This window comes from Puma concolor, chromosome B1 (genome assembly GCF_028749965.1).
Source record: "Puma concolor isolate L17-30 chromosome B1, mPumCon1.1.hap2, whole genome shotgun sequence".
In the NCBI taxonomy this organism is placed as follows: Eukaryota; Metazoa; Chordata; class Mammalia; order Carnivora; family Felidae; genus Puma; species Puma concolor.
Genome location: NC_141670.1, coordinates 124,136,093 through 124,162,546, shown reverse-complemented (window position 1 = coordinate 124,162,546; position 26,454 = coordinate 124,136,093). Strand labels below are relative to the sequence as shown.

General features: G+C 35.7%; 1 protein-coding gene and 1 long non-coding RNA gene across 2 annotated transcripts in view; one reads left to right on the top strand and one right to left on the bottom strand.

Moving 5' to 3' along the window:
* Positions 1-632: 632 nt before the first annotated feature.
* The window catches only part of EIF4E (eukaryotic translation initiation factor 4E), a 49,884-nt gene continuing 24,062 nt past the window's right edge, over positions 633-26,454 (bottom strand). Inside the window, exons 3-8 of the mRNA XM_086704526.1 lie at positions 23,486-23,592; positions 12,251-12,346; positions 8,761-8,824; positions 7,937-8,050; positions 6,467-6,606; positions 633-3,908 (exon numbers count right to left, since the gene is read on the bottom strand). Coding sequence (XP_086560652.1) covers positions 3,794-3,908; positions 6,467-6,606; positions 7,937-8,050; positions 8,761-8,824; positions 12,251-12,346; positions 23,486-23,592 — 636 coding nt within the window. The 3' untranslated portion in view covers positions 633-3,793. The remainder of the gene's footprint in view (positions 3,909-6,466; positions 6,607-7,936; positions 8,051-8,760; positions 8,825-12,250; positions 12,347-23,485; positions 23,593-26,454) is intronic.
* LOC147581864 (uncharacterized) overlaps positions 11,974-26,454 on the top strand; it is a 37,165-nt gene continuing 22,684 nt past the window's right edge. Inside the window, exon 1 of the long non-coding RNA XR_015250339.1 lies at positions 11,974-12,137. This is a non-coding gene — a long non-coding RNA (uncharacterized LOC147581864). The remainder of the gene's footprint in view (positions 12,138-26,454) is intronic.

The following is a 26,454-nucleotide window of genomic DNA, read 5'->3' as shown; positions in this document are numbered from 1 at the left end:
TGTGATCGCATGCCTGCAATTTCATTTCTTGCTTCTAGCAATGGAATAGCAACAGGAACACTGAAGTATAAACTACCCAAGGTAACTAGGAAGGCTGCCTAATGCCTACTTTGGAATTCATAGTAAGCAGGATACCACACAGTATTATTTAAAGATGCTACAGTTTAGAAATGAAATTTTGACACCAAGTCCAATAGTTGTGAGGAGATGAATAACAAACCTAGTTGTTTTAGGGAAGGATGAGCAAATGAGCTGGCCTTGGCTCCTGAGGAAAACCACCTAAGAGTAGTGTTTCTCAAATTATATGTGAAGGACCAGTTTCAACGCCTAAATTGCTGTCAAAAACATTTTTGTAAAACACGTTTTCAAAAACTACTAGAAAAATGATAAACTTTAATGCAACAGCAATATCAAATTGCTGTAGAATTTTCTATACATTCTCAATTTCTAACTGGTGCACAGAGACACTGGATTGCAATGACCCAGTGTTTTGTTTTTTAATGTCAATCTGATCTAAAATCTTGCATTTGTCTAGAATCTGACTCTTGAGTGAGAAAACTCAGTTGTTTTTTCCCCCTCCTAAATAATGAAGACACTCCGTAACAATTAGAGATAAAAAGTAGCACAGAGACTTGTCATTAACTTGTTTTAATTTTAAAATGTAAAACATCGCATTATCACACTGCCTTAGAAAATTATCCTTTTAAATGCAAACTATGGTATTTAAGAACCTTTACTCCTATCAACTTGAAAATTTTGCTTTATTTTACCATTTATTTTAGAAGATAACAGGATATAGACACTTAAAAGTTATATATGAAAATATCCACTTAACTGATACAACTGAACAGTATCTGTGAACTCCTGTATCTTTTTCTCCACATTCTCAAAACTCCTCCAGATGATTTAGTTGATTGCTAACAGAGTGAGCCTAAGGGGACTGTCTATTTTACGTTTTCATTACCAAAGGAAATAAAATGTAAGTAAAAGGCCTGGCCTATAAAATGACTACAATCTGATGTGATTTACCACAGACTTTAAGATAAGCTCTACACTATTAAGAGTATGATGTGATTTACAGGGTCTCTGGAATGAAATCCACACTTTGCAATTTACAAGCTGTACAGTGACTTACGTCCTCACTGCTTCTGTTTCATCTATAAAATAGGGATAACAGGACCTACATCAAATAATTACTGTGCAGGTTAAAGTGCATGTAAAGTGCTTAGAACACTGTCTGGCACAAAGTAAGTATTACATAAGTATTGTAATTACTTAATTCTTATACAGTATGTCTCAAATCCTTCTGTAGAATTGGATTAACAATTAAATTGGTTAAATATGTCACACCCTACAATTAATTACAATTCTTCTGCTAAAAGATTTTAATTCTCTATTATGAAAATATATTTATTTATAATATCCTGTTGGACAGGGAGAAAAAAGTTAGAAAAATCATATAGTCTAATCTTATATTTAGAAAAGACGCTAATGAAATTATGAAAAGTTGCAAGTCACTGTAATACTTAGGTGGCATCTGCCAAAAGTGACTCAGTAATTTATCATCCTCCCCACCCACTGGGAAAAGACTTAAAATAAAACTGATTATGATTCTAAAATGGTAATGATAAGGATAATCAAATGCTTGTTATAAACCAGGTTTTTTAAAATTCAGAAATGTGTACATTTAATGCATTATTCCTCCTCCACTCCTGAAAGCTGATGCTTCTTCAAATGGACTGCATCTTAGAATTAAGGAACTAGAGCATTAATTTCTAATAGATATACTACTCCAATCCCACCCATTGCCAACACACCACCATCACTTATAAGCAAGCTCTTGAAGTGCTCACAACTACACATATCAACACAGACAATAAATCATTTAACCAAGCACCCAAGCTTAAGCAGCAGATATTAGCTATAGTCTAGTGAGATTATAAACACAAGAGATTCAGTGTTTCTAGAATACTGAACAAGAGGTGTCTGTGGTATTGAGAGTACTCAGATGGTAGCCTGTGGCACCCTTTAAACTGAAGTTTTAAAATTCTTCAATGAAGTCAATACTATTAATTTTATGCTTACTTTATATGTTTTGTCAAACTTTTCAGTTCTTAAATGATTAATTCATAATGACTATTTAAACACAAATTTTCCTCTCATCTAATCATTTTCATTCTATCTAGAAGTTTAGCTTATTCTTTTGTCTACAATAGCCATTTCATTTTACTGCATCTGAAATACACAACTATATACAAAATTTTTCAAATGTGCTTTCAAATGCCTACAAAGAGTAGATCACGTTTCAAATTTACATAAAACCGTACTACACCAATTTACCAATATAAATATAAGTCTTCGTACCTGTTTATTCCATTCTATTTAGACAGCAACACTAACAAAATTCTTAATGTATATGCCCCCACCACCTGTACTCTTTCCCTATGCTATCATTTTGACACTTACAAAAGAACATCTCAATTCAGCAACCAAGTTTTACAACTACCATTCCTACCAATCAAATGGTAATGCACCAAGATAACAATTCTCTTGTGTTTTAATACATTAAGAGTACATTATTTACCTATGACTGAAGGACTATGCCTTCCTTTATAAAAAAACAAAGATAGTCACATCAGTTTAATTCCATATATATGATGCTACCTATTCAATTTATTAAAAATTATAATAAACATAATAAACTAGTGCTCCAAACTTATGCTGTTCACGTGGAAGACACTATAAGACACAATAGAGACTGCCTGGCAATAAGAAATACAAATTCCTTCTATAGAGATGGAGAAATAAAAGGACAAATCTAGTTGTCTAAAAGACAATTCACTGTACACATTTTATTTACAGTTTTGTACACTGTCTTAATATGAATGGGACCGCTTTTCTACTTGAGCCATTTTTTAACCAAAGCAAAACAACCTAAGTAATACAAAGTGTTAAAATACAGCATAAAGATACAAAAACATACTAATTCTAATTAGGAATGTAATTATGATGTTACATTTTTTTTTTATAATCCACAATTATGTTTAGGAAATCACACAAACATAGATCACTGATTTGAATGAAATGCATAAATTTGTAGCAAAGCTTTGTAGTTACAAAAAAACAAAAAAATTACCAAAGAATGCACAAAATTAATGTTTATTCCACCTTTGTGTCATATTCCTGGATCCTTCACCAATGTTACATGAGGAAAAAAACAAAAGCAAAACAAATGAAAAACTGAAATCAGAATCACTAATGTTATCAAGTAGGGAAACAAATAAATTAAAATCTAGCAGCCATCAGCAAGAGTACAGCAAAGACAATGCTGTAAAAAGAAACAAAGAAAATTGCTAGAAAACTGTATGCATCATACTCTTTCAAACCAGCAAAATATGCTCCTGCATACAATGGAACATAAACAGAATTTTTTCCTTTAAGGTATAGAAATGTAAGTTCTTTTTTGAATATTGTGGATGGGTAAAATGTGTTTATAATGGTAATTCTACTAAGCTATTACAGAGTGGGCCAGGAACACATTCATGGATTCTGGGGATGATGTGTACTGTAATTCTTTGATTGGGATAATGGACACTCTAGCCAAAAAAAAAAAAAAAAGTGAACACAGAAGTACAAGACAAAGGCGAATGAGACTTCTCTTATATCTTAGCAACATTTAGATGGAAATCAAATTTAAATGCAGTCCACTCTGCTTTGGAAGAGGCTTTGGTTCAGCTCCCAAATCTCGATTGCTTGACGCAGTCTCCTATGAGAATACTCAGAAGGTGTCTTCTTAAACAACAAACCTATTTTTAGTGGTGGAGCCGCTCTTAGTAGCTGTGTCTGCATGGGACTGATAACCAATCACTATCTTTGGAGGAAGTCCTAACCTTTCTTTGTATACCCTCCTAGAAGAAGCAAAAGAAAAAAGGAGCTGTTAATTTTTATTCACACACACCAAATTCAGATTATTCTTTATATATAAAAAATATCTAGAGAGTGAAACAGGACATTGCATGCACTTTTCCTTTCAACAAAATATACTCTTCATTTCCACAACAATCTTGGCTAATCACTTAAACAATATTTGAGATTCTATTGTGTTATCAGGATGTTATCAGGCATTGTAATTATTAATAAATCAATAATAAGCAAAGTATGGACAGTTCCTGGGTGTTTATAGTATTTGATTATTTATAAACAAATAATCCCACATACATAGGGTAGAGCTATATCACATGCATAATTTATATAAAATTAATGCCTACATAGGTCTACTTTAATTCTCTCTAAAATGCTACAATTATATTTTTCATATAACACATAATAAATATTGTATGCTACTGCAAATTACATTTATCATACTTATTACTTTATGGCATTGAGGGTAATTTACATACATGATTTCTGCCTTATATACTAACTCTGCAACCTACTTTCCAAATAACATGTGACTCTATTTTAAGAATAAACTATGATGAGTGCCAAAAGTGAGTAAGTATAGGGGTTGTGATACTAACAAAGATTATCTAATCTTATCTTTGAAATTAGAGAAAGTTCCCCTTTAAAAGTCACGAGGTTAAAAGTAAAATGCTGAGAAAATGAAACACATCTGAAGGCTGGGGAACAAAAATAAGGCTGTGTGGCGACAGTCCTTAAGGAAGAAAATATGAGCAAAAAGGCTGACAAGGTAAAATTGGGGACAGATCATAGAGAGCATGACAGGTAAATTTAGGAATATAGATATTTATTCTAAAGAAAAAATAGCAAAACTTCAAAAATAAACACCAAAATAAAATGAAAGGGATATATATTTTCATGGAGCTAAATTCTCCAATAGGATACCACCTTCCAGAAGATTCTACCTTCCTTCAAATAAAGGTTCTAAAAATAATTTCATGATAACTAAAATTATAACTATTATCAGATGTATATTATGAAACAATGTGTTCTTTTCCATTATACATAATCATTAAAAATGCCAGAAAGCCAGAGCACTGCACTGAGCCATATAACTTGGAAGAATAAAAAAATAAAAAAAATTAAAAAAAATCCTCCCAGGGCACCTGAGTGGCTCATGAGGTTAAGTGAAGGACTGACTTGATTTCGGCTCAGGTCATCATGATCTCGCAGCTCCTGAGTTTGAGCCCCCAGTCTCACTCTGTACACTGACCACGTGGAGCCTGCTTGGGATTCTCCCTCTCTCCCTGACCCTTCCCTGCTCGTGTTCTTGGTCTCACTCAAAATAAATAAATTAATTAATAATCTTCCCTTGAAAAACTGAAGTCAAATGTTTTACAAAGATTTCAATAATTTTTAATATTGACACAAATACAAGATTTTCACAGGAAAGAAATTCATGCTCATTTTTTTAATTGATTTCCAACATGAAATCCCCACAACTATTAAGTTTTGATGCTGACAGAAAGATTAAGAATATGATGACAAATTGGGGCACTGGGGGGCTCAGTCAGTTAAGCATCTGACTCTTGATTTCGGCTCAGGTCATGATCTCACAGTTCGTGGGATCGAGCCATGCATGGGGCTCTGCGCTGACAGGACAGGGCAAAGCCTGCTTGAGATTCTCTTTCTCCCTCTCTCTCCCCTCTCCTGCTCATGCTTTCTCTCAAAATAAGTATTAAAAAAAAAAAAAAAAAAAAAAGAACGTGATGACAAATTAACAGTCAACTTCTTTTACTGAAAACCTCTGTAGAACGAAACCTGGAAAATCCCCATACTTTTTTTTAATAAAGAAAGGAATTATGTTCATAGGAGAATTCATAATGTTTGAAAAAAAAAAAAAGAAATCACAAAGGGTAAACCGAACATTCTGTGACCTATGACCAATACATAATTTTAATACAAAATTTAAAGTCAAATTTTACTAATTTAAATGTAGTGAAAAGAAATTCCCAGTTAACACTGACAACATTTTGGGGGCAAAACAACAGGCAATTTTTGCAAGGAACAGTATTTACCAAAAAAAGTGTCAAAACATATACATGTGGGTTTTAAATATGGACAAAATTAAGATACTATCACTTAAATTTCACTGAAAATGTTATGTACAGTGATTACAAAACATGCACAGGATACACATATACCACTTGTCAATGCTCACTGAACTATTATGGGTGTTACATATTCATGTTATGTTATGGTTTTAAAATAGAAAAAAGACTTAATATTCTCATTTGATAAATGAACAAAATGCCACACACCAGAATTCAGGGTTCTGGTGATTATATACTCCATTGCTAGGAAAAAGAATTTTACAAAAATTAAAAAAAAATATGAACAAGACACTAAAAACCACTAGAGTAGTTCAAGATTATTAAAGCGTTTATGAAAACACAAGGAAAACAATGATCTACGAATCCAACTATTTTTAAAGCTATAAATAACAGTACTTCTGCTTTTAGTTATCTTAATATTTTAAAGGAAGTGTACAAACAGCAAAACTTACCCTATATGTGTAACAGCCTCTCTGTTTTCACATTCAGTAGTCCATATTGCTATCTTATCACCTTTAGCTCTAACATTAACAACAGCTCCACATACATCATCACTGTAGTCATCAAAAGATTCTCCAATAAGGCACAGCAGCTTAAAAAAAAATTAATCCCAAATTAAATAGATTATATACTGCTTATTAAACTGCAAATGTCCCTTATGTATGTGTATACATACAAAACTAAAAAAGTTTCTAAATCAAGTTGACTTCTTGAATGTCTAAATTATATTTATGTTTATAGTTCTTTGTCCTGACTTTTTAAGAATTCACATGTTTCTTTATTTAATAACAAGAACACTAACAGTTGTTTTAACTTTTTCAGCAAATGGGGCAATTGATATCAGGGGACATATAAAAGGCAAATTGTCTTAATATTCATTTGCTCTGCTGCTGCTTATACTTGCCAGCAAACAAATATTAATAGAATGACTGAAGACTTGTCATTATATTAAAAATAACCAAATAGTTACTCATGGTTAGATTAACTGCCTCTTGTTCTTGCGGTTTTTCAGAGCCATTTTCTAATTTTTTTTATTGTGGCGAATATATATAAAATTTACCATTTAATAAAGAATTTTTAAAAATTTACCATTTTAACCATTAAAAAATTTGAGTATAGATGACACGTGACATTAAACCGCTTTAACCATTTTTAAGGGAATGGTTCAGTGGTGTAAGTATATTCACAACTATCACAACCATCCATCTCCAGAACTTTTGTCATCTTACAAAACTTTAACGTGGAATTCTAAAATGGTATTTACTGATAATCTCCCCCAAAAGCAAAATTAAGTCTCTCCATTTACCAAAAAAAACCTCCTATTCATTCAAATATTCACTAACTGCTTAATTTAGTAAGTGCTAACTATAAGCAAGACACTGTGCCGAATGCTGAAAATACACAAGAGACTATCATCCTTATTCCTGACAGCTTGGGGTTTAGGACTTCTCACTATACAAAATGTCAATTATTTCTTATTTAATTTACATCTTATAAAGCCAAATTTCCAGATTATATCATAATATAGAAGATGAATAATACCAAGCTACAATTTCACTGTTTGCTTCACTGATATAAAAAATTTAGTATACAAAGTAATACTCTAACAGAGTTGTAAAAACTTACATCATACAAAATGTGAGGCTCTATAATTTTGAAGTTAATGAAATGACCAGGACGAGCTTACTGTGGAAGGTGAGAGTCAACTGCCAATCACTTTCTATCTGATCTGTAATGTGGTACACGGTTTCACTGTATCAGTATGTAAAATATACAGTATTCACATGATAGAACAAAATTAATTGCCGGCTTAGATTTTACAGGGTGGGCATTCTTATCTTTTCAATTAGGTAATCAATGTAAAATGCAATGCAAAGTAAGTTTTAATATGCCAAAACTACTTTATAATTTTAAAACCTTACTGTCTCTAGCCAAAAGCGATCCAGATCACTTCGTCTCTGCTGTTTGTTCAATGTAATTAACCATCGTCCTCCTCGTTTGTTTTTCTCATCTTCCCACATAGGCTCAATACCATCCTAAAAGGTTAGTAGATAACAATATCAGACAAAATTGTTACTTTAACTGAAGAGATCACTAGAAAGAGCAAGCAACAACTCTGTCAACTTTTTACTTTATTCTCCATAAAAACTTATTGATGTAGTGGGGGGAAAAGCATACAAGAATTAAAGCCAGAAGCATGGGATTGGAGAATTAGAGACTTGACTTAGATACTTCTAGCTATCAAACCTTGGATTTCATTTAATTTGGAGGTTCTTAAACACTGAGTAACAGATAACTTTGAAAAATTACATACATTTCTATGCCTAAAAAATGTATGTAAAAATTATGCAATTTCAGAGTTAATGAATGCCCCTCCAACCCCCCTACCACTTGACAGAACCCACTTATAAATACCCCAAGGACCAATGCACCCCAAGTTAAGAATTGTTGACAAACTCTGGACTTACTTTGGTCTACTCAAATATATAAAGAGACTACACTGGATATCAAAGCTCTCTGCAAAAATCAACGACAGTGTGTACCCAGAGTCAGACTCTCAATTTCAATTATTTATAGCAATAAGCCAAAATTGGTTAATGCTAAAGTCTAGTAAAACTAATTTAATTATTCTCCAAACCTCAGAAAACCTCAGAGCATTAACTATTCCTAGGTTTCTGACAAGAGTTCTTAATGAATAACTGAATGGTCCAGTCTTAAAATATATGAAATCACCAATTAAACATACCTTAAAAAGTGAGTAGTCACAGCCAGGCATTAAATTACTAGACAACTGGATGTGGTTGTACAGACTAGGTAAAACAAAAGGACAATTATAAACATAAAATATGTAATGCAGAGTTTAGGTGCTCACATATTTAGAGAATATGATAAAAATCAAAAGATAAAAGTTTATGTTTACTCGTTTTTCTACTGAGTCAATTTCTGAACTGGACCAAAGAGATACCTTAATAATGGTCAGTTCAAGAATCAGCATTTGATGATTTTCAAGGCACTATTTTTAATTTTATTTTGACAAAAGTATATTTTGATGTATTAGTTAACTCAACGTATACATATGTATGTATGAGAATCTGAGACTAGGTGGGATGAGGTGGCTTTAAATACGTGAAACAATTTATGGAGCTATTAACAAGTAGTTTTAAACACATAAGAGGATGCCTGGGTGGCTCAGTCAGTGAAGCGTCCAACCTCGGCTCAGGTCATGATCTCACAGTTTATGAGTTCGAGCCCTGTGTCTGGCTCTGTGCTGACAGCTCAGATTCTCTGTCTCCTTCTCTCTATGCCCCTCCCCCAGTTGTGTTCTGTCTCTCTCTCTCAAAAATAAATGTAAAAAAAATTTTTTTTCAGCACATAAGACAAACCAAGAGAAAGCAAGATACACTTCCCAACTATCAGGACTGCATGACTGAAATAAAATAACACTAATATCCATGAAGGTATCCAAGAGTAGAACAGACCAATGGGTCTCAAATATCGCAATCATTACTAGTCAGTCAGCATAGCAATCGTTTGAGAAGCTTTCAAAACAAAACAACAGTTCCAGGACCTACTCCTTGTGATTTTAATCCCTTAAACATAGGGTAGAGGGGCACCTGAGTGGCTCAGTCGCTTAAGCCTGACTCTTGGTTTCAACTCAGGTTATGATTTCACGGATCATGAGCTCAAGCCCCGCATCTGACTCTGCACTGACAGCACAGAGCCTGCTTGGGATTCTCTCTCTCCTTCTCTCTCTGCCCCTTCCCTACTGGCACTCTCTCTCAAAATAAATAAATAAATGTACTCTCTCTCTCTCAAAATATCAATGTAACAGAGTAACACTTGAGATGACTTAGATACTCACTAGCCTGAAGGTAGAAGGCTAAATCATTTGGTCTTCTAAAGTTTCTTATAGCAAAATTGTTATAAAATTGGCAGCAGAGTAAGAATGCTTTGCCTGTCTCCAATATCAGATGCAGAAATATGATCTTTACTACATCTGCAGACCATGGACAATGCTGTTATCTTTAGTCAGATTCTCTTGATGCTATTTTAAACAAGTCTAGAAATACTTCAAGTAGTCTTAAGAAAGATTCTGGCATCCTTTGAATCATATTCCACAGGGTAATATATAAATTCAATTTGGTGGAAGGTAGCATAAGGCTGAATAAGGTTTGTCGAGTTACTCTACTTAACGGTCACTCTTCCCAAACTACATTATCACTGGCAGCTCCCTCTAGGCAACAACAGAGGCCTGGATACTAACAGTAACTATAAAATTAGGACCACTACTTTATAAAATTAATGGACAGGGTGGAGTAGCTGTCTTCAATGGCATTCAAGGTAGATATGACCAATGCTTCTTTATGTGCCTCCTTTCTCCTTCATGATGCTCTAAGGTCTCTTAGCAAGTTTACAGTAATGAAAATTTGTAATGACACAATCTAAACAGAATCAGAACACTATAGACAAAACTGCATAAATCCCAAAGGGCTCAACAGTCGTTTACCACTACATCTGCCAGAAAAAAATGAGAAATTAAGAAGTGCTTAGATATTCACAGAAAGCTAAAGGATTCCTTCATATGTCTAAATTACACTATAAAAGTCCACTATGCAATGACATTGCTTACACATAACTAAAGTGTGCAGCCATATTCTAAATTAGAGGCCCACTTAGAAACCTAATTATGTACAATGGTGAAAGCTAACCAAACTAAATAAACGCAGCTCTGATTCCATGGGGGAAATGGTTCAAGACTCTTGCTCTTCCTCCTCCATAGGAGACTTGGTTTTTAGAAGACTCAAATACAATTAAGGGGAAAAAAAATCATCTGATGTTTTGATGAAGGGCAAAATAACCCTAGTTTAACTAGACAACCAGATCTATGAATAACTGGGGATTTAAATATAGTTTCATTACTTAAAAAAAAAAAAGTCAATGATTGCAATATGAAGTGACCACTCTTTTTTTTTTTATTTTTTTTATTTTTTTTTTTTTTAATTTTTTTTTCAACGTTTATTTATTTTTGGGACAGAGAGAGACAGAGCATGAACGGGGGAGGGGCAGAGAGAGAGGGAGGCACAGAATCGGAAACAGGCTCCAGGCTCTGAGCCATCAGCCCAGAGCCTGACGCGGGGCTCAAACTCCCGGACCGCGAGATCGTGACCTGGCTGAAGTCGGACGCTTAACCGACTGCGCCACCCAGGCGCCCCTGAAGTGACCACTCTTAAAGTGCCTACTTGCCTACTTCACAATTTTACAGTTTTCTCTAATTATTCTATGCTTTTTTTCCTCAGTGATTCAAACGTATACTAAATATCTATTATGGGCAAAGCACTGGAAAGATACAAAAGAATATTGTTTCTGTCCTGGAGGAAGTATACATATATGAATCTTCTGACAATCTGTTCTTAGTGTGGGCAAAATATACTCAGGCATACGGTTATGTTAATACAGAAGAGCTGCTCATTGATTCAATACAGATACATGATCTAAAAATATACCAGATGTACAAATTCGAATTTTTAGGTAACTGCTAGTTAATTTACAGCTCTTAAAAATCTTTTTAAACAAGTTTTATCTTTGAAATGGAAATTACTTTCCAAATAAAATTACATACTAAATTAACTTTGTTTTAAAGAATCAATATTATAAAATGTCTTGAAAAGACTTTACAATTTTATACTGAGTCAAGCAAAGGTTTGACCCCCAAATCTGAACTTTTTGCTAAATCTGAAACAAAATCTCAAAGGTATTTCAACTATTCTTCTTGAAGTTGATCAACTAACATCAAAGACACTTGGACAAACCTGAATTTTGAGGACTTCAGTTTTTTAAATCTCAGAATCCTTACTACAGGAAATCCCAGATGTTATACCAAAAAGAATTTGCACAAATGGGAACCTAACAAAGCTCTGGAGTATAGGACAGATGTATCTAGGCAACCAAGAAAAGGACATGTTCCAACAAACTGTCAAAGTTCTAGAAGCAATAAAGGACTTTCAAAAGAAGAATCTTTTGGGACAAGGAATAAAGAATATACACAGGGCTAAAGGATGATGAGACTGAAGCTTTCTAAATGATGAGAAATAAACAGTTGTGAGGAGATGGAAAAACAAAAAGGTAGGTCTACAGATGAATATTTATTAACTATTCACCGTCCCTTCATTTTATGAGTGATTTAAAATGAAAAATTACACAATTCATAAAATAAACATTCTAAAATGGTTACTTACGCCCAAAAGTCTTCAACAGTATCAAACTTAGAGATCAGCCGAAGGTTTGCTTGCCAAGTTTTGCTTTTATCATTTTTAAAAAACCAGAGTGCCCATCTACAAGTAAAAAGTCAGCGTTAAAAAAAAATGGTAGTTTTATTACACTCACATTCCTAGCAGCATTCTTCACAATAGCCAAAGGGCGGAAGCAACCCAAATGTTCACTAACAGATGAACAGATAAACAAAATGTGGTATAAACAAACATACAGTAGAATACTTATCAGACTTAAAAAGGAAATTCTGAGAATGAACCTTGAGGACATTAAGTGAAATAAGTCAATCAAAAAAGACAAAACATGATTCTACTTGAATTAGGTACCTAAAGTAATGAAACTCACAGAGGCAGAAAGTAGAATGGCAGGGGCTACAAGGAAAGGGAATGCACAATTATTTAATGAGTACAGAGTTTTAGTTATGTAAGATGAAAACGGTTAAGATGGTAAATTTTATGGTATGTGTATTCTAACACAATTAAAAATTTGTTTTAAGAATAATTTTAAATGGTAGATTACACTGGCAAAAAATGAGTTTTCTTTCATTTTTAAAGTATGTATTTTATACCTACTTCATAACAGATTCTCTGCTATACTTTACAGACCCATTGAGGCTCATCCCGCAGAGTAATTCACAGAAATGTAGTAGAGAGACAATTACAGTGTGCTAAGTGCTATAACCAAGATATCAAGCAGTTACTCAAGAAAAAAGAGTGGAAGTACTTAACCAGAAAGGAAAGTAGGGACAAGAAAGCTGGATCTTTAGAGAAATGAAAAGGTATTAGCCAAGAGGGGATAATGGGACTTCTAAAAAAGAGGGGAAACTATTAATAAATTCTGTTTACTCAAACACACCAATAGGAAAATAACAAAATAAAGAGATTCACTGAGTAATGCTACCATAGATATATTCTGAAATAATGTATACTAGTTTCTCCATATCTGTATATACCTGTTAAAAGTTTATTCTAATACCTGGAAGATAAACTCCTGTCATATCAAAGTTATAATTAAATATCCCAAGATAACATCTTTAGTACAATTATATTGTCTGAATTACTATACCTAAGGTAACTCAAAGGAGAATTTTATTTTCTCATTGACAAAAATGTTACCAAAAGATAGGTTTCCAAACAGATACATTTATATATATTTCATAACTCCATGATTAATGTTTGGATAATCTGACATAAAAATGAGATGCATTTCAACATCCACTTGATAATTTGAATTTGCCAACCCACTATCAAGGAGGATAAAAAAGAAAAAAGGAAAGGCATAAAAATTATTAAACATAAATGTAAGGTCAAGTACTATACTTTGGTCTTCCAAAATTAATTCAATCTTTCCTCAAAAAATTAAAAACTGAACTACCATATCATCTAGCAATTCTACTTCTGGGTTATTTATCGGAATAAAATGAAAACACTAACTCAAAAAAAATATATGCACTCTCATGTTCATGCAGCATTACTTACAAAGTCAAGATGTGCAAACAACGTCAGCGTCGATCAAAGAATGAATGGATAAAATAAGTGTTGTACGTACGCCATGGATATTTATTCGCCCACCCACCCCCCCCAAAAAAAGGAAGAAATCTTGTCATTTGCAACACTGAATGGACCTTGAGGGCATTATGCTAACTAAGTGAAACAAAGAAATAAGACAAATGCCGTATGATCTCATTTATATGTGGAATCTTAAAAAACAAAAAACCAGCCTCATAGACACAGAGAACAGACTGGTTGCTAGAAGTAGGGGTAGGGTGAAAAAGGGTGAAAGCAGTCAAAAGGTAACAAACTTCCAGTTATAAAATAAATAACTCCTAACTATGTAACATACAACATGGTGACTACAGTTAACAACAATGTATTATGTGTATGAAAGTTGCTAAGAAACAATAAAAGTTCTCATCACAAGGAAAAAAACTTTGTAACTCTATCATGGCAGATGTTAAGTACACTTTCTATAGTGATCATTTCACAATATGCATAAATACTGAGTTATGTGCTACACCTGAAACTAATATAATAGGTCAATTATATCTCAATTAAACATGATACCAAAATTGTCTTTTTGTCTTTTTTACTGCACTCAGCCATTAAACATGCAAAAATTTATCCTAATAATTAGATGACTAGGCAAAAACGTTGTACAAGAATGTTCTTAATACTGGAAAATTTGGAAACATCTTACGTGCCTTCAACAAGGGATCATTTAAATCAGTTATCAAAATGTGGTTTGCAAGACACTTAGGGGACCCCCAGACCCTTATCAGAAGATGTGATAAGTAAAAACTATCTTCATAATAATGCTAAGGCATTCTTTTACTTTTCACTGTTAACATCTATACTAATGGTACAAAAGCAATGGTGCAGTGAATCTGCTGGTGTCTTACAAAGTTTCATACAGTGGGACCGAACTGTATTAGTAGTCACTATACCCTTTATTATCACCACCTCTCACAGTAACAACGTTTTAGCTAAGAATACAACTGATGAAGCAGTAATTATTGGTTTCATTAAATTTCAATCTGTATACAGTCTTTTTCATACTCTGCAAAAAAATCAAAAACGACAAAAAAACACTTCTGCACACCAAAGAACAATGCTTAAAAAACTGAACTGTGAAATGAATTAGCCACTTTTTTCATGGCACACCACTTTAACCATGACTGACAGACAAACCATGGTTATTTCTTGAAAATGAAGTAGTGAGCCTGATGCTTTACTGTGGGCTTTCAGGAGAAAAATCAGAATTTTGGAAATCCTGAATGTGCCCCTGTTGAGCTTGACAAACTTACTAAAGTTTAGTGAGTTTACTAGTGATATAAATATTACTGTTTTGATACTATATAATGAAAAGTATCAATATCCAGAAGATCTGTATAACTCACTGTTTTCCAAATGACCAGTGATGTTGCAAAATCATGCATGAGTATAAGATCCATTCCAAATGCAAGACAAACCAATAGATTTTTTTTAACATAACAGAGTACGAAAAGTTCTTGGAGGGGCACCTGGGTGGCTCAGTCAGTTAAGCGTCCAACTTTGGCTCAGGTCATGATCTTAACCACTCAAGATTGAGTTCAAGCCCGTGTTGGGCTCTTTGCGGACAGCTCAGACCCTAGAGCCTGCTTCAGATTGTCTCCCTCTCTCTCTGCACCTCCCTGACTGATGCTCTGTCTCTCTCTCAAAAACAAAATACTGGAAAAGAAAAGAAAAGGAAAGGAAAGGAAAGGAAAGGAAAGGAAAGGAAAGGAAAGGAAAGGAAAGGAAAGGAAAGGAAAGGAAAGGAAAGGAAAGGAAAGGAAAGGAAAGGAAAGGAAAGGAAAGGAAAGGAAAGGAAAGGAAAGGAAAGGAAAAGAAAAGAAAAGAAAAGAAAGGTAGGTTCTTGGATATGGTTTCAGATTTTACATTGCAGGTGACCTAGAAGAAACCTAGTATCAAAGAAGAATGGCTATCATTAGCTTAAAAGGCTATTAAACACCCTCTTCCATTTTCCAACCATGAATTTGTGTGACTTCACATTTTCTCATACTTAATATAAAACAAGTTATCTCCTCCATAGACTGAATGCAGAAGCAGCTATAAAAATACAACTAACTTCTATTAAGTCAGGCACTTGAAGAGATTTATAAAAATGCAAAGATGCTATACTTCCCATTATATTTTTTAAATATTTTTTCATATAAAATATTTATGTTGGGGTGCCTGAGTAGCTCAGTCGGTTAAGCATCCGACTTCAGCTCAGATCACGATCTCACAGTTCATGAGTTTGAGCCCAGCACAGGGCTCTGCAATGACAGTGTGGAGACTGCTTGAGATTTTCTCTCTTCCTGTCTCTGCCCCTTTCTCCCTCCCTCCCTCTCTCTCTCTCAAAATAAATAAATAAAATATAAATACTTATATTAACATACAATGGATTTTCTAAATGAGTATTTAATTTTACATATTCTTGGCTTTTTCTAACATAATAAATGGAAATAGATAAAAATCTATATAACCAAAGCTCTGTGAAGTCTTCAATAACTTAAAAAAATTTTTTTTAATGTTTATTTTTGAAAGAGAGACAGAGAGACAGAGAGCAAGCAGGGGAGGGACAGAGAGAGAGAGAGGGAGAGACAAAACCAAAGCAGGCTCCAAGCTCTGAGCTGTTAGCACAGAGCCCGACAAGGGGCTCAAACCCGCGAACCGTGAGATCATCACCTGAGCCGAAGTCTGGCGCTTAACCTACTGAGCCCACCCAGGAGCCCTTTCAATAACTTTTAAGAGTATAAATAGGTCATGAGACCAAAAAGTTTGAGAACTGCTGACTTAAATAACACATACATACATAAAAGAGACTACCATGCAGTTATTTAATAGAATAATTATGTGGGTAGGGGTGCCTGGGTGGCTCAGTTGGTTGACTGACTCTTGGTTTCAGTGCAGGTCTTGATCTTTCTCAGCTGTGAGAAGAGCCCTGCGTGTTCAGCATGGAGCCTGCTCAGGATTCTCTCTCTCATTCTCATTCTCATTCTCATTCTCTCTCTCTCTCTCTCTCTCTCTCTCTCTCTCTCTCTCTCTCTCTCCCCCCCCCCTTCTCTCTCCCTCTCTCCCTCTCCCTCTCCCCCTCCCCCACTTGCATGCACATTCTCTCTCAAAACAAATAAATAAAATTTCAAAAAAAGGGGGGGATAATTATGTGGGTAAAGTTATCCCTAAGACGTTGGACATGAAACCCAGAGCCATGGAGGAAAGGTGATACCGGACTACATATATATCAAAAACCTGTGGGGCGCCTGAGTTAAGAATCATCCAACTCTTGATTTTGGCTCACAGTCATGAAATCATGAGATCAAGTCTCCCACCTGCCAACGCTCCCCCCCAGCACTGGGCATGGAGGCCTGTTTGAGATTTTCTCTCCCTCTGCCCCTCCCTCCCCCACCAAAAAAAAAAAAAGACCTGTAAAAAACATAATTCCACAGACAAGGCTCTAAGACAAATGATTTGGTAATTCATTTTCAACCTAATGCCCCACCTGGATGAGTTAGCATCCCTAATTATAGTGCTTGGAATTAAACTTTAAAAGATACCACCCCTCCACCTCAACAGACAAAAGAAATAAGCAGACTGTCCACAGATAAAAACAAAAATGATCAATAAATATGAAACTGCTTTGGAACTTCAATAAAAGAAATGCAAACAAAATGACAAGACATTGGTTTTATAAATCAGAATAGGACCAGTTCATCTGGTCCTGAAAAGACTAATGGCACCAATTGGCAAAGATGTAGAAACCAGAACTCTCAAACTGCTAAGAGCCTAAACTGATAAAAGGAGGATAATTTGGCAATTAACTACAAAAGTTAGTCTTTAACCTAAGAAATCTGAAACTTCTATAAATATATTCACACAAGTGCACAAAAACATATAGGAATGTGTACACTACAACACTGTAAATAGAAAACAAAATCTATATACTCATTAATATAAGCTTAATATGACTATATATTCATTTACTATAAGGCAGTAGTTTAAAATAATGAGCCCAAATCTGCACAAACAAAAAAGGTCACCTGTATAAAAAAAAAGATATGTACATTGAAAAGCTCTCGAGGGGCGCCTGGGTGGCTCAGTTGGTTGAGCGTCTGACTTTGGGCTCAGGTCATGATCTTGCGCTCCATGAGGTCAAGCCCCACATCAGGCTCTGTGCTGACAGCTCAGAGCCTGGAGCCTGCTTCCGATTCTGTGTCTCCCTCTCTCTCTGTCCCTGTCCCTCCCCTGCTTGTGCTCTGTCTCCCTGTCTCTCAAAAGTAAATAAACATTAAAAATTTTAAAAGAAGAAAAAAGAAAAGCTCTGGAAAACTACAAACCAAATTTAGCACTGACTACTCCACAGAGTGAAGAAAAGTAAAATGGAGAAGAGAATATCTGAGGAAAATCAGAGAACATTTACTTTATATACTTGTACTCTGATGATGTACTTTCTTATAATTATTATAGATTAAGTAAATAATGAGGAAACTACCAAAATGTGAACATAAAGCATCCTGGAATATTTTTCTAAATGATGCTATTTTACACAAGAAGTGCAATCATAGAGAAACTGAAATCCTCACAGGCCATTTCAGGATTAGTTTGTCTACTGATGACACTTTAAAAAAAAATTTTTTTTGGGGGCGCCTGGGTGGCGCAGTCGGTTGAGCGTCCGACTTCAGCCAGGTCACGATCTCGCGGTCCGTGAGTTCGAGCCCTGCATCAGGCTCTGGGCTGATGGCTCGGAGCCTGGAGCCTGTTTCCGATTCTGTGTCTCCCTCTCTCTCTGCCCCTCCCCCGTTCATGCTCTGTGTCTCTCTCTGTCCCAAAAATAAATAAACGTTGAAAAAAAAAAAAAATTTTAAAAAAAAAAAAATTTTTTTTTTAATGTTTATTTATTTTTGAGAGAGAGAGAGAGAGAGCAAGCATGAGCGGGGGAGGGGCAGAAAGAAAGGGAGACACAGAATCCAAAGCAGGCTCCAGGCTCTGAGCTGTCAGCACACAGCCCAACGTAGGGCTCAAACTCGCAAACCATGATATCAGGACCTGAGCCGAAGCTGGACGCTCAACTGACTGAGCCACCCAGGCACCCCTACTGATGACACTTTAAAAAAAAAAAATTTTTTTTATGTTTACTTACTTTTTGAGAGAGTGTGTGTGTGTTGGGGGGGGGGGTACAGAGAGAGAGAGGGAGGCACAGAATCTGAAGCAGGTTCCAGGCTCTGAGCCCGATGTGGGGCTGGAACCCCAAAACCAAAACCATGAGAGCATGACCTGAGCTGAAGTCAGTTGCTTAACCAACTGAGCCACCCAGGGGCCCCCCTTATGACACTTTTCAGGACTCCTCAGATTTTATTCAAACTGTAAGGGATTATGTCTTGATTACTCTCCCAACGACAACACTAAAAACTGGGCTTAGCACAGACAGAAGGCATACAGAGTGGCTTTTTATAAGATAATACTAAAAAAGATGAAAAAATACCTTAAGGGGTTTGGTGCTGTTAGGTTGAATTATATGAAATTGCTGCTAATCAATAGTTCAACTTTGGTATAATGCTTTCTTGAGGATAGATTATACCTCTATGGACTATCTGATCTTCGATAACTCCCTCACTAGCTGACAATCTTCACTGTCCGGAGCATTAATTTCTTCCTCACTACAGGACATGCTGAACTACAGGTCTCCTATGAAAAAACTACATAAAACACATTTGGACTTTTATTTCAGTGAGTCTACCAAGATAGTGAGAAACGATAAGAGATACTGCAGATTCAGTTAGAGACCACCATAATAAAGCAAATATTGCAATAATGTCAATTGAAGTTTCTGGTTTCCCACTGCACATAAAAGTTATGTTTATACTATACTGTAGTATAGTAAGGATACAATAGGATTATGTATTTTAAAATGTGTATGTTTCAATTTAAAAATATTTTATTGCTGGGGGTGCCTGGATGGCTCAGCCAGTTAAGCATCCGACTCTTGATTTTGGCTCAGGTCATGATCTCACAGTTCATGAGTCTGAGCCCTGCTTGAGGACTTCTCTCTCAAAATAAATAAACTTAAAATGCTAACCATTATCCAAGCTTTTAGTGAGTCACCTTTTTGCTCATGGAAGGTCTTGCCTTGGTGTTGCTGGCTGCTGCCTGACCAGTGGGTGGTTACTGAAGGATGGGGTGGCTGTGGTAATTTCTTAAAGTAAGACAACAATGAAAATTTGCTGTCAACACTGACTGATTCTTCCTTGGACAAATGATTTCTCCATAGCATGCAATGCTGTTTGGTATTTTACCCACAGAGCTTCTTTCAAAATTGGAGTCAATCCTCTCAAACTCTACTGCTGCTTTATCCAACTAAGTTTATGTAATATTCTAAATCTTCTGTTGTCATTTCAACAATCTGCACAGCATCTTCACCAGGAGCAGGTACCATCTCAAGAAACTATTTTCTGTGCTTATCCATAATAAGCAACTCCTTACCCATTCAGTTTTATGATGAGATTATAGCAATTCGGTCACACCTTCAGGCTCCAATTCTAATTCTAGTTCTCTTGCTATTTCTACCACATTTGTAGTTACTTCTTCCACCAAAGTCTTGAACCCTTCAAAGTCATCCAGGAGGACTGGAATCAACTTCTTCCAAATGCTTGTTCATGTTGACATTTTGATCTCTACCCATGAATCACCATGTTCTTAATGGCATCTCAGAATGGTGAATCCTTTCCAGGGGCACCTGAGTGGCCCAGTTGATTAAGCGTCTGACTTTGATTTGGGTTCACGTCATGATCTCACAGTCTGAGTTGGAGCCTCTCATCTGGCTCTCTGCAGAGCCTGCTTTAGATCCTCTGTCCCCTCTCTCCCTGCCTTTCCTCCACCCACGCACTCTCTCCCTCTCTCAAAAATAAACATTAAAAAAAACAAAACAAAAAACAACAGTGAATCCTTTCCAGAAGGTTTTCAATGTACTTTGCCCAGATCATCCAGAGGAATGACTATCTATGGCAGCTATAGTCTTACAAAATGTATTTCTTAAATAGTAAGACTTGGAAGTCAAAATTACTCCTAAGCTGCAAAATGGATGTTGTATTAGCAGGCATGAAAATAACATGAACCTTGTACATCCCAACCAGAACTCTTGGGTAACCAGAATCATTTTCAATGAGTAGTATTTTGAAAGGAATCTTTTTGCTCTGAGCAAGTTTCAACACTGGGCTTAAAATATTCAGTAAACCATGTTGTAAACAGAAGTGCTGTTATCCACTTTATTGCTCCATTTATAAAGCACAGGAGAGTAGATATAGCATTATTCTTTAGGGCCCTAGGATTTTCAGGATGGTAAATGAGCACTGGCTTCAACCTAAAGCCACCAGTTGTATCAGACTCTAACAGGAAAGTCAGCCTGTCTTTTGAAGCTTTAAAGCCAGGCACTGACTTCTCCTCTCTAGCTATGGAAGTCCATCTAGATGGACTAAATCTTCTTCCACTAAAAGGCTGTTTCATCTTCACTGAAAATCTATTGTTTAGCGAAGCCAGCTTCATAATGATCTTAGCTAAATCTTCTGGATACTTGCTGCAGCATCTACATCAGCACTTGTTGCTTCATCTTGCCCTTTTATGTTATGGAGATGGCTTCTTTCCTTAAGCCTCACAAACCAAACCTGTGTTAACTTTAACCTTTTCTTCTGCAGCTGCCTCACCTTTTTCAGCCATCACAGAATTGAAGAGAATTAGGCCCTTGCTCTGGATCAGGTTTTGGCTTAGGGGAATGTTAAGGTTGGTTTGATCTTCTATCCAGATCACTCAAACTTTCTCCATTTCAACAGTAAGTCTGTTTCACTTTCTTATCATTCATGTGCTTGCTGGAGTAGCACTAATTTCCTTCAAGAACTTTTCCTTTGCATTCACAACTTGGCTGTTGAACAACAGGTTTAGTTTTTGGCCTCTCTTGGCTTTCAACATGCCTTCCTCACTCAGCTTAATCATTTCTAGCTCTTGAATTAAAGTGAGATGTGTGGGACTTCTTCCTTTCACCTGAGCACTTAGAGGCCACTGTAGGGTTACTTATTGACCTAATTTCAATATTGTGCCTCAGGGAATAGGGAGAACAGAGGAGAGGGAGAGAGATGGGGGAACAACTGGTCAGGAAAGCAGTCAGAACACAGACAACATTTATTAAGTTTGCCATTTTATATGGGCACAGTTCATGGTGCCCCAACACAACTATAATAGTAACAAATCAAAGATCACTGATTACAGATCACCATAACAAACACAGTGAAAAAGTTTGAGATATTGTGAGAATTGCCAAAATGTGAGACACAAAATGAGCAAATGCTGTTGGAAAAATAGCACCAACAGACTTGTTCAATGCAGGGTTGCCACAAACCTTCAATTTGAAAAAAAAAAAATGCAGTATCTGCAAAATCCGATAAAACAAAGTATGCTGTGAAACATACATAGGCTTATAGGATCTTTAAAAGTCTTGGGGTAGGAGAATGAAAGGAACTTGAACACTTATATATCCCCAGAAATTAATTCCAATTTACTTTCCTCCAGATTCTTACAATGTTTCTGCACTGCCTTTTTCTTCTCACCATCAGCTCTCAGTACATTCATTTTAATTTTCATCATATAAACCATAAAAATACAAACATACTGGGAAGTGGTGGGGTGGTGTTAATGAGCTATAGTCAACTGTAACTATGAAACTCAATTCATCTTTTTTTTTTAAGTAGGCTCTGCACCCAACATGGGGCTTAAACTCACAACCCCTGAGATCAAGAATCACATGCTCTACCAACTGAGCCACCCAGGTGCCCCAAAGCTTAACTCATCTTAACCTCTCCTCTTTTCTTCTAACTTGGCTTATATACAAAGTAACCGGAGTGCCTGGGTAGCTCAGTTAAGTGTCCGACTCTTGATCTCAGCTCAGGTCTTGATCTCAGGGCTGTGAGTTCAAACTCCACATTGGGCTCCACAATGGTTGTGGAGCCTACTTTAAAAAAAAAACAAAAAACAAAAAACCACCCACCAGACTCCACATCCCTTAGAGCTTTTTCTCCTTCACACCCCAACTTTAAGTTGCTTATCTTCTCTAGAACACATTTGTATACTTTCTATTCACTATGCAAACTACTCCAATCTTTTTCCATCATCTACATTCTACTAAATTTTCTCCTACATTAGCAAAGAATTTGCATTCAATCCAATGGCCATTCTGAAATGTTTATTACTCAATCCAATGGGTATGTGACCTTTTTGTGGCACATACGCTATTGACCACATACCTGTCCTTAAAACAAACCATTTTCTTTGCTTCTCTGACCACCACTCTATTCTGGTTTATACAGTTTATATGTCTAAACCCTTCATAGGCATTCTCCCTCCAAAAAATCCCTTACATGCTGGTATCCCAAGCCTCTGTCTTGAGTCAAGTTCACTTTAAAGAGAATTCATGTACTACTAGTTTCACTCACTACCAATTACTGGTGAACTTCAAACCCAATGTCTCAACCAGTTCTTTCTGAGCTCAAGACTCACACATAAAACTGCTTACTAGAAACAGGTTACCCAAATGAAAATGGAATCCTCAACCTAATATATTTAAAACTAGTCTCACCCAGTCATTCACCATTTACCTTACTGCCTAAGTCAGAAAAACCTGTATGTCAGAAGGCTTACCTGTTCTGTAAAGGATGTTTAATATAGTGTTCTGGGTTAGCAACCTCCTGATTAGATTCTGTTTTCTCTTCTTCTGAAGGCGGGGGATTAGGAGTAGGGGTGGTTTCCTAATGGAAAATAATAAAACATTATTTTAAATGTCTTAACTATGATAACAATACTCTAAATCAACTTGAACTAATATTGCCAATATTCCCTTTCTAAGGAGAAAGAATTACAGCAGAAGCATTTCATAAAATAGACCACAGACCAAGCTCTAAGAAAAGCACCAGACTCTCCCATTCTAGCCATCTCTGCACTAAGAGCAAAGGGTTTCTCAAGTTTAAAAATACAGTAACAATATTATATACAGTTATCTTTCACTTACGCATTTTAGTATCAGAAAGATTGTTAGACACCATGCAACAAAATTAAGGAAATCAGCTGTCTTTCTTAACATACCATTAAAGTACTATGTACGATTTGGAGAATGGGGGGAATACAACTAATGTTGGAGAGTATAACAGCTTTATAAAGTGACCAAGTCAATACTATATAGGTCTTTCCTTCATGTCATACTGTTATATAGTAACCTAAAAGTTCTGCAACTTCTGTCATTTTCAACTAGTCCTAGGCAAAAAAGCTCGACACTGGCTTGAACTAAATTTTCTTCTTGGTTAAACATAATTAATATTGTCATCTAAAAATGTCAGGGAAAAAAGGAGCTTGTGGATGATCTGTGTTCACAGCTCATGTAGCTCTTCACCCTGTTGTAAATTATGGTCAACAAAACAGAATGCCAAGGAAAGGCACCAGAAGCTAAAAGAAAAGCTGATTTTGTTCAAAAACGGCACCACAACAAGAATCTAGGGGTCAAATTTAAACCAGCAAAACCCTCGAGATATTATGTTCACATTAACAAGATTATGTAAATCAGTTATGTAGTATCTAAAAGATCTAGCAGGCAGGTGGTAAATATTCAACTGACAAAACACATTTTTCTTAATAACATGACATGTCCAGGAATTAATTTCTACTGGCCTAAGAAATTGCTCACAGCAGGAGCTAGGTCTTGATTTTGCTCATAATTATAATGCCAATGAGCAAAGTGCTATACTCAATAGGAATTTATTGGCGTGATCACTTAAGTAATAAATTTAAATGTTTACAAAGCAATTAAGATCCTAAAATTTACATAGTCAATGCTTTAAAAATCACTTTTTACTGCATTTTTCCATCACAGTCAATTTACATCTTCGTATAATTACCAAAAACTATTCCTTACCCCACTAGCTTAAAATTAATGACAGTCTCCAGACAGGCAGTCTCCATGAATAAACAGGGAACAGTTAGGGACTAACAAGGCAGGTGGGCTTTGGGGGACAAAGTACTAGAGAAAAATGGGCTGCAGAGGGGTGAGCCTCAAAAAATCTACGTAAAAAGCCCTCACAGGTCCTTGGCTAGTTTAAACTGTGACATTCAGAGTACAGCAACAGCTGAGCCAAGACTTCAGAGGCCAATAACATAAGACTGGGTTCAGACCAAGCCAGAGTGGGTGGGTGAAATCCTCAGCTTTCTGATGAAATCCTAGAAAGGCCATGTCCTAGGAATCAGGTGAAACACATCTAACAAAACCTAAAACCAACCTTTGACAATATCAAGGTAATCAACCTATAAATTAAGTGCCTCCAAGAACCAAACTCTACACTCTTCAGGAGAGAACATAATCCTGTGTCTCTATGAATGTTATTTACAATACCCTACCAATCAAACATTACTAGACATGTAAAGAATTTCTTAAGTCACTAATCATCAAGAGATTAACCTGTCCACAGAAAGACATCCAAGCATGATCCAAATAATGAAATTAATAACTATGATTACTATGGGAAAATAGCAAAGCCTTAATAATCAAGATTGTTACAGTAAAATAGAAGAAAAGATAAGGAGAGAGATGAAAAAAACAGAGTATTTGAAAATGAAACTGAGAGTGCCTAGGTGGCTTAGTCAGTTAAGCATCTGACTCGGTTTAGGCTCAGGTCATGATCTCATGGTTCCTGATTTTGAGTTCTACACTGGGCTCTGTGCTGTCAGTGTGGAACCTGCTTAGAATTCTCTTTCCCCCTCTCTCTGTTCCTCCCAGCCTTGTGCATGCTCTCTCTCTCAAAATAAATAAACTTAAAAAAAAGGGAACAAATCTATTTTAAAGGAACCAAATGGAAATTATGGAACTGCCAAGTACAATGTCTGAAATTAAGAGCTCTCTTAATTTGATTAACAAGAAATTCAACTCAGCAGAATGTAAGACTGGTGAAATCAAAGATAAGTCAACAGAAGATATTCAAATAGAGAGAGGGGGAAAATGGATGCTAAGAAACACTGGTATCAATGACAGCCTAACTATGAAGAGAGCCCAAATGCCCATCAACCGATGGATAAAGATGATGTGGTAAATACACATACACACACACACACACACACACACACACACACACACACACACACACACGGAATATTACTCAGCTGTTAAAAAAAAAATGAAATCTTGCCATTTGCAACAACGTGGATGGAGCTAGTGTATTATACCAAGAGAAATAAGTGAAAGAAAGACAAACACCATATGATTTCATTCATATGTGAAATTTAAGAAACAAAACAGGTGAACATATGGGAGGAGGGAGAAAAAAGAGAGGGAAACAAACCATAAGAGACTCTTGACGATAGAGAACTGAGGAGTTGGAAGGAGGTAGATGGAGGATGGGCTAGATGGGGGATGGGTGCTAAAGAGGGCATTTGTTATGATGAGCACTGGGAGTTGTATGTAAGTGATGAATCCCTGAATACTACTGCTGAAACCAATATTACACTGTACGTTAACTAAAATTTAAATAAAAATTTGAAGAAAAAAAAACACTGTCGAAGAGGTTTAAAAAGTTCAAAGACAAGATGAGAAAATGGGACAGAAGCAATACATAAATAATGACCAAAAT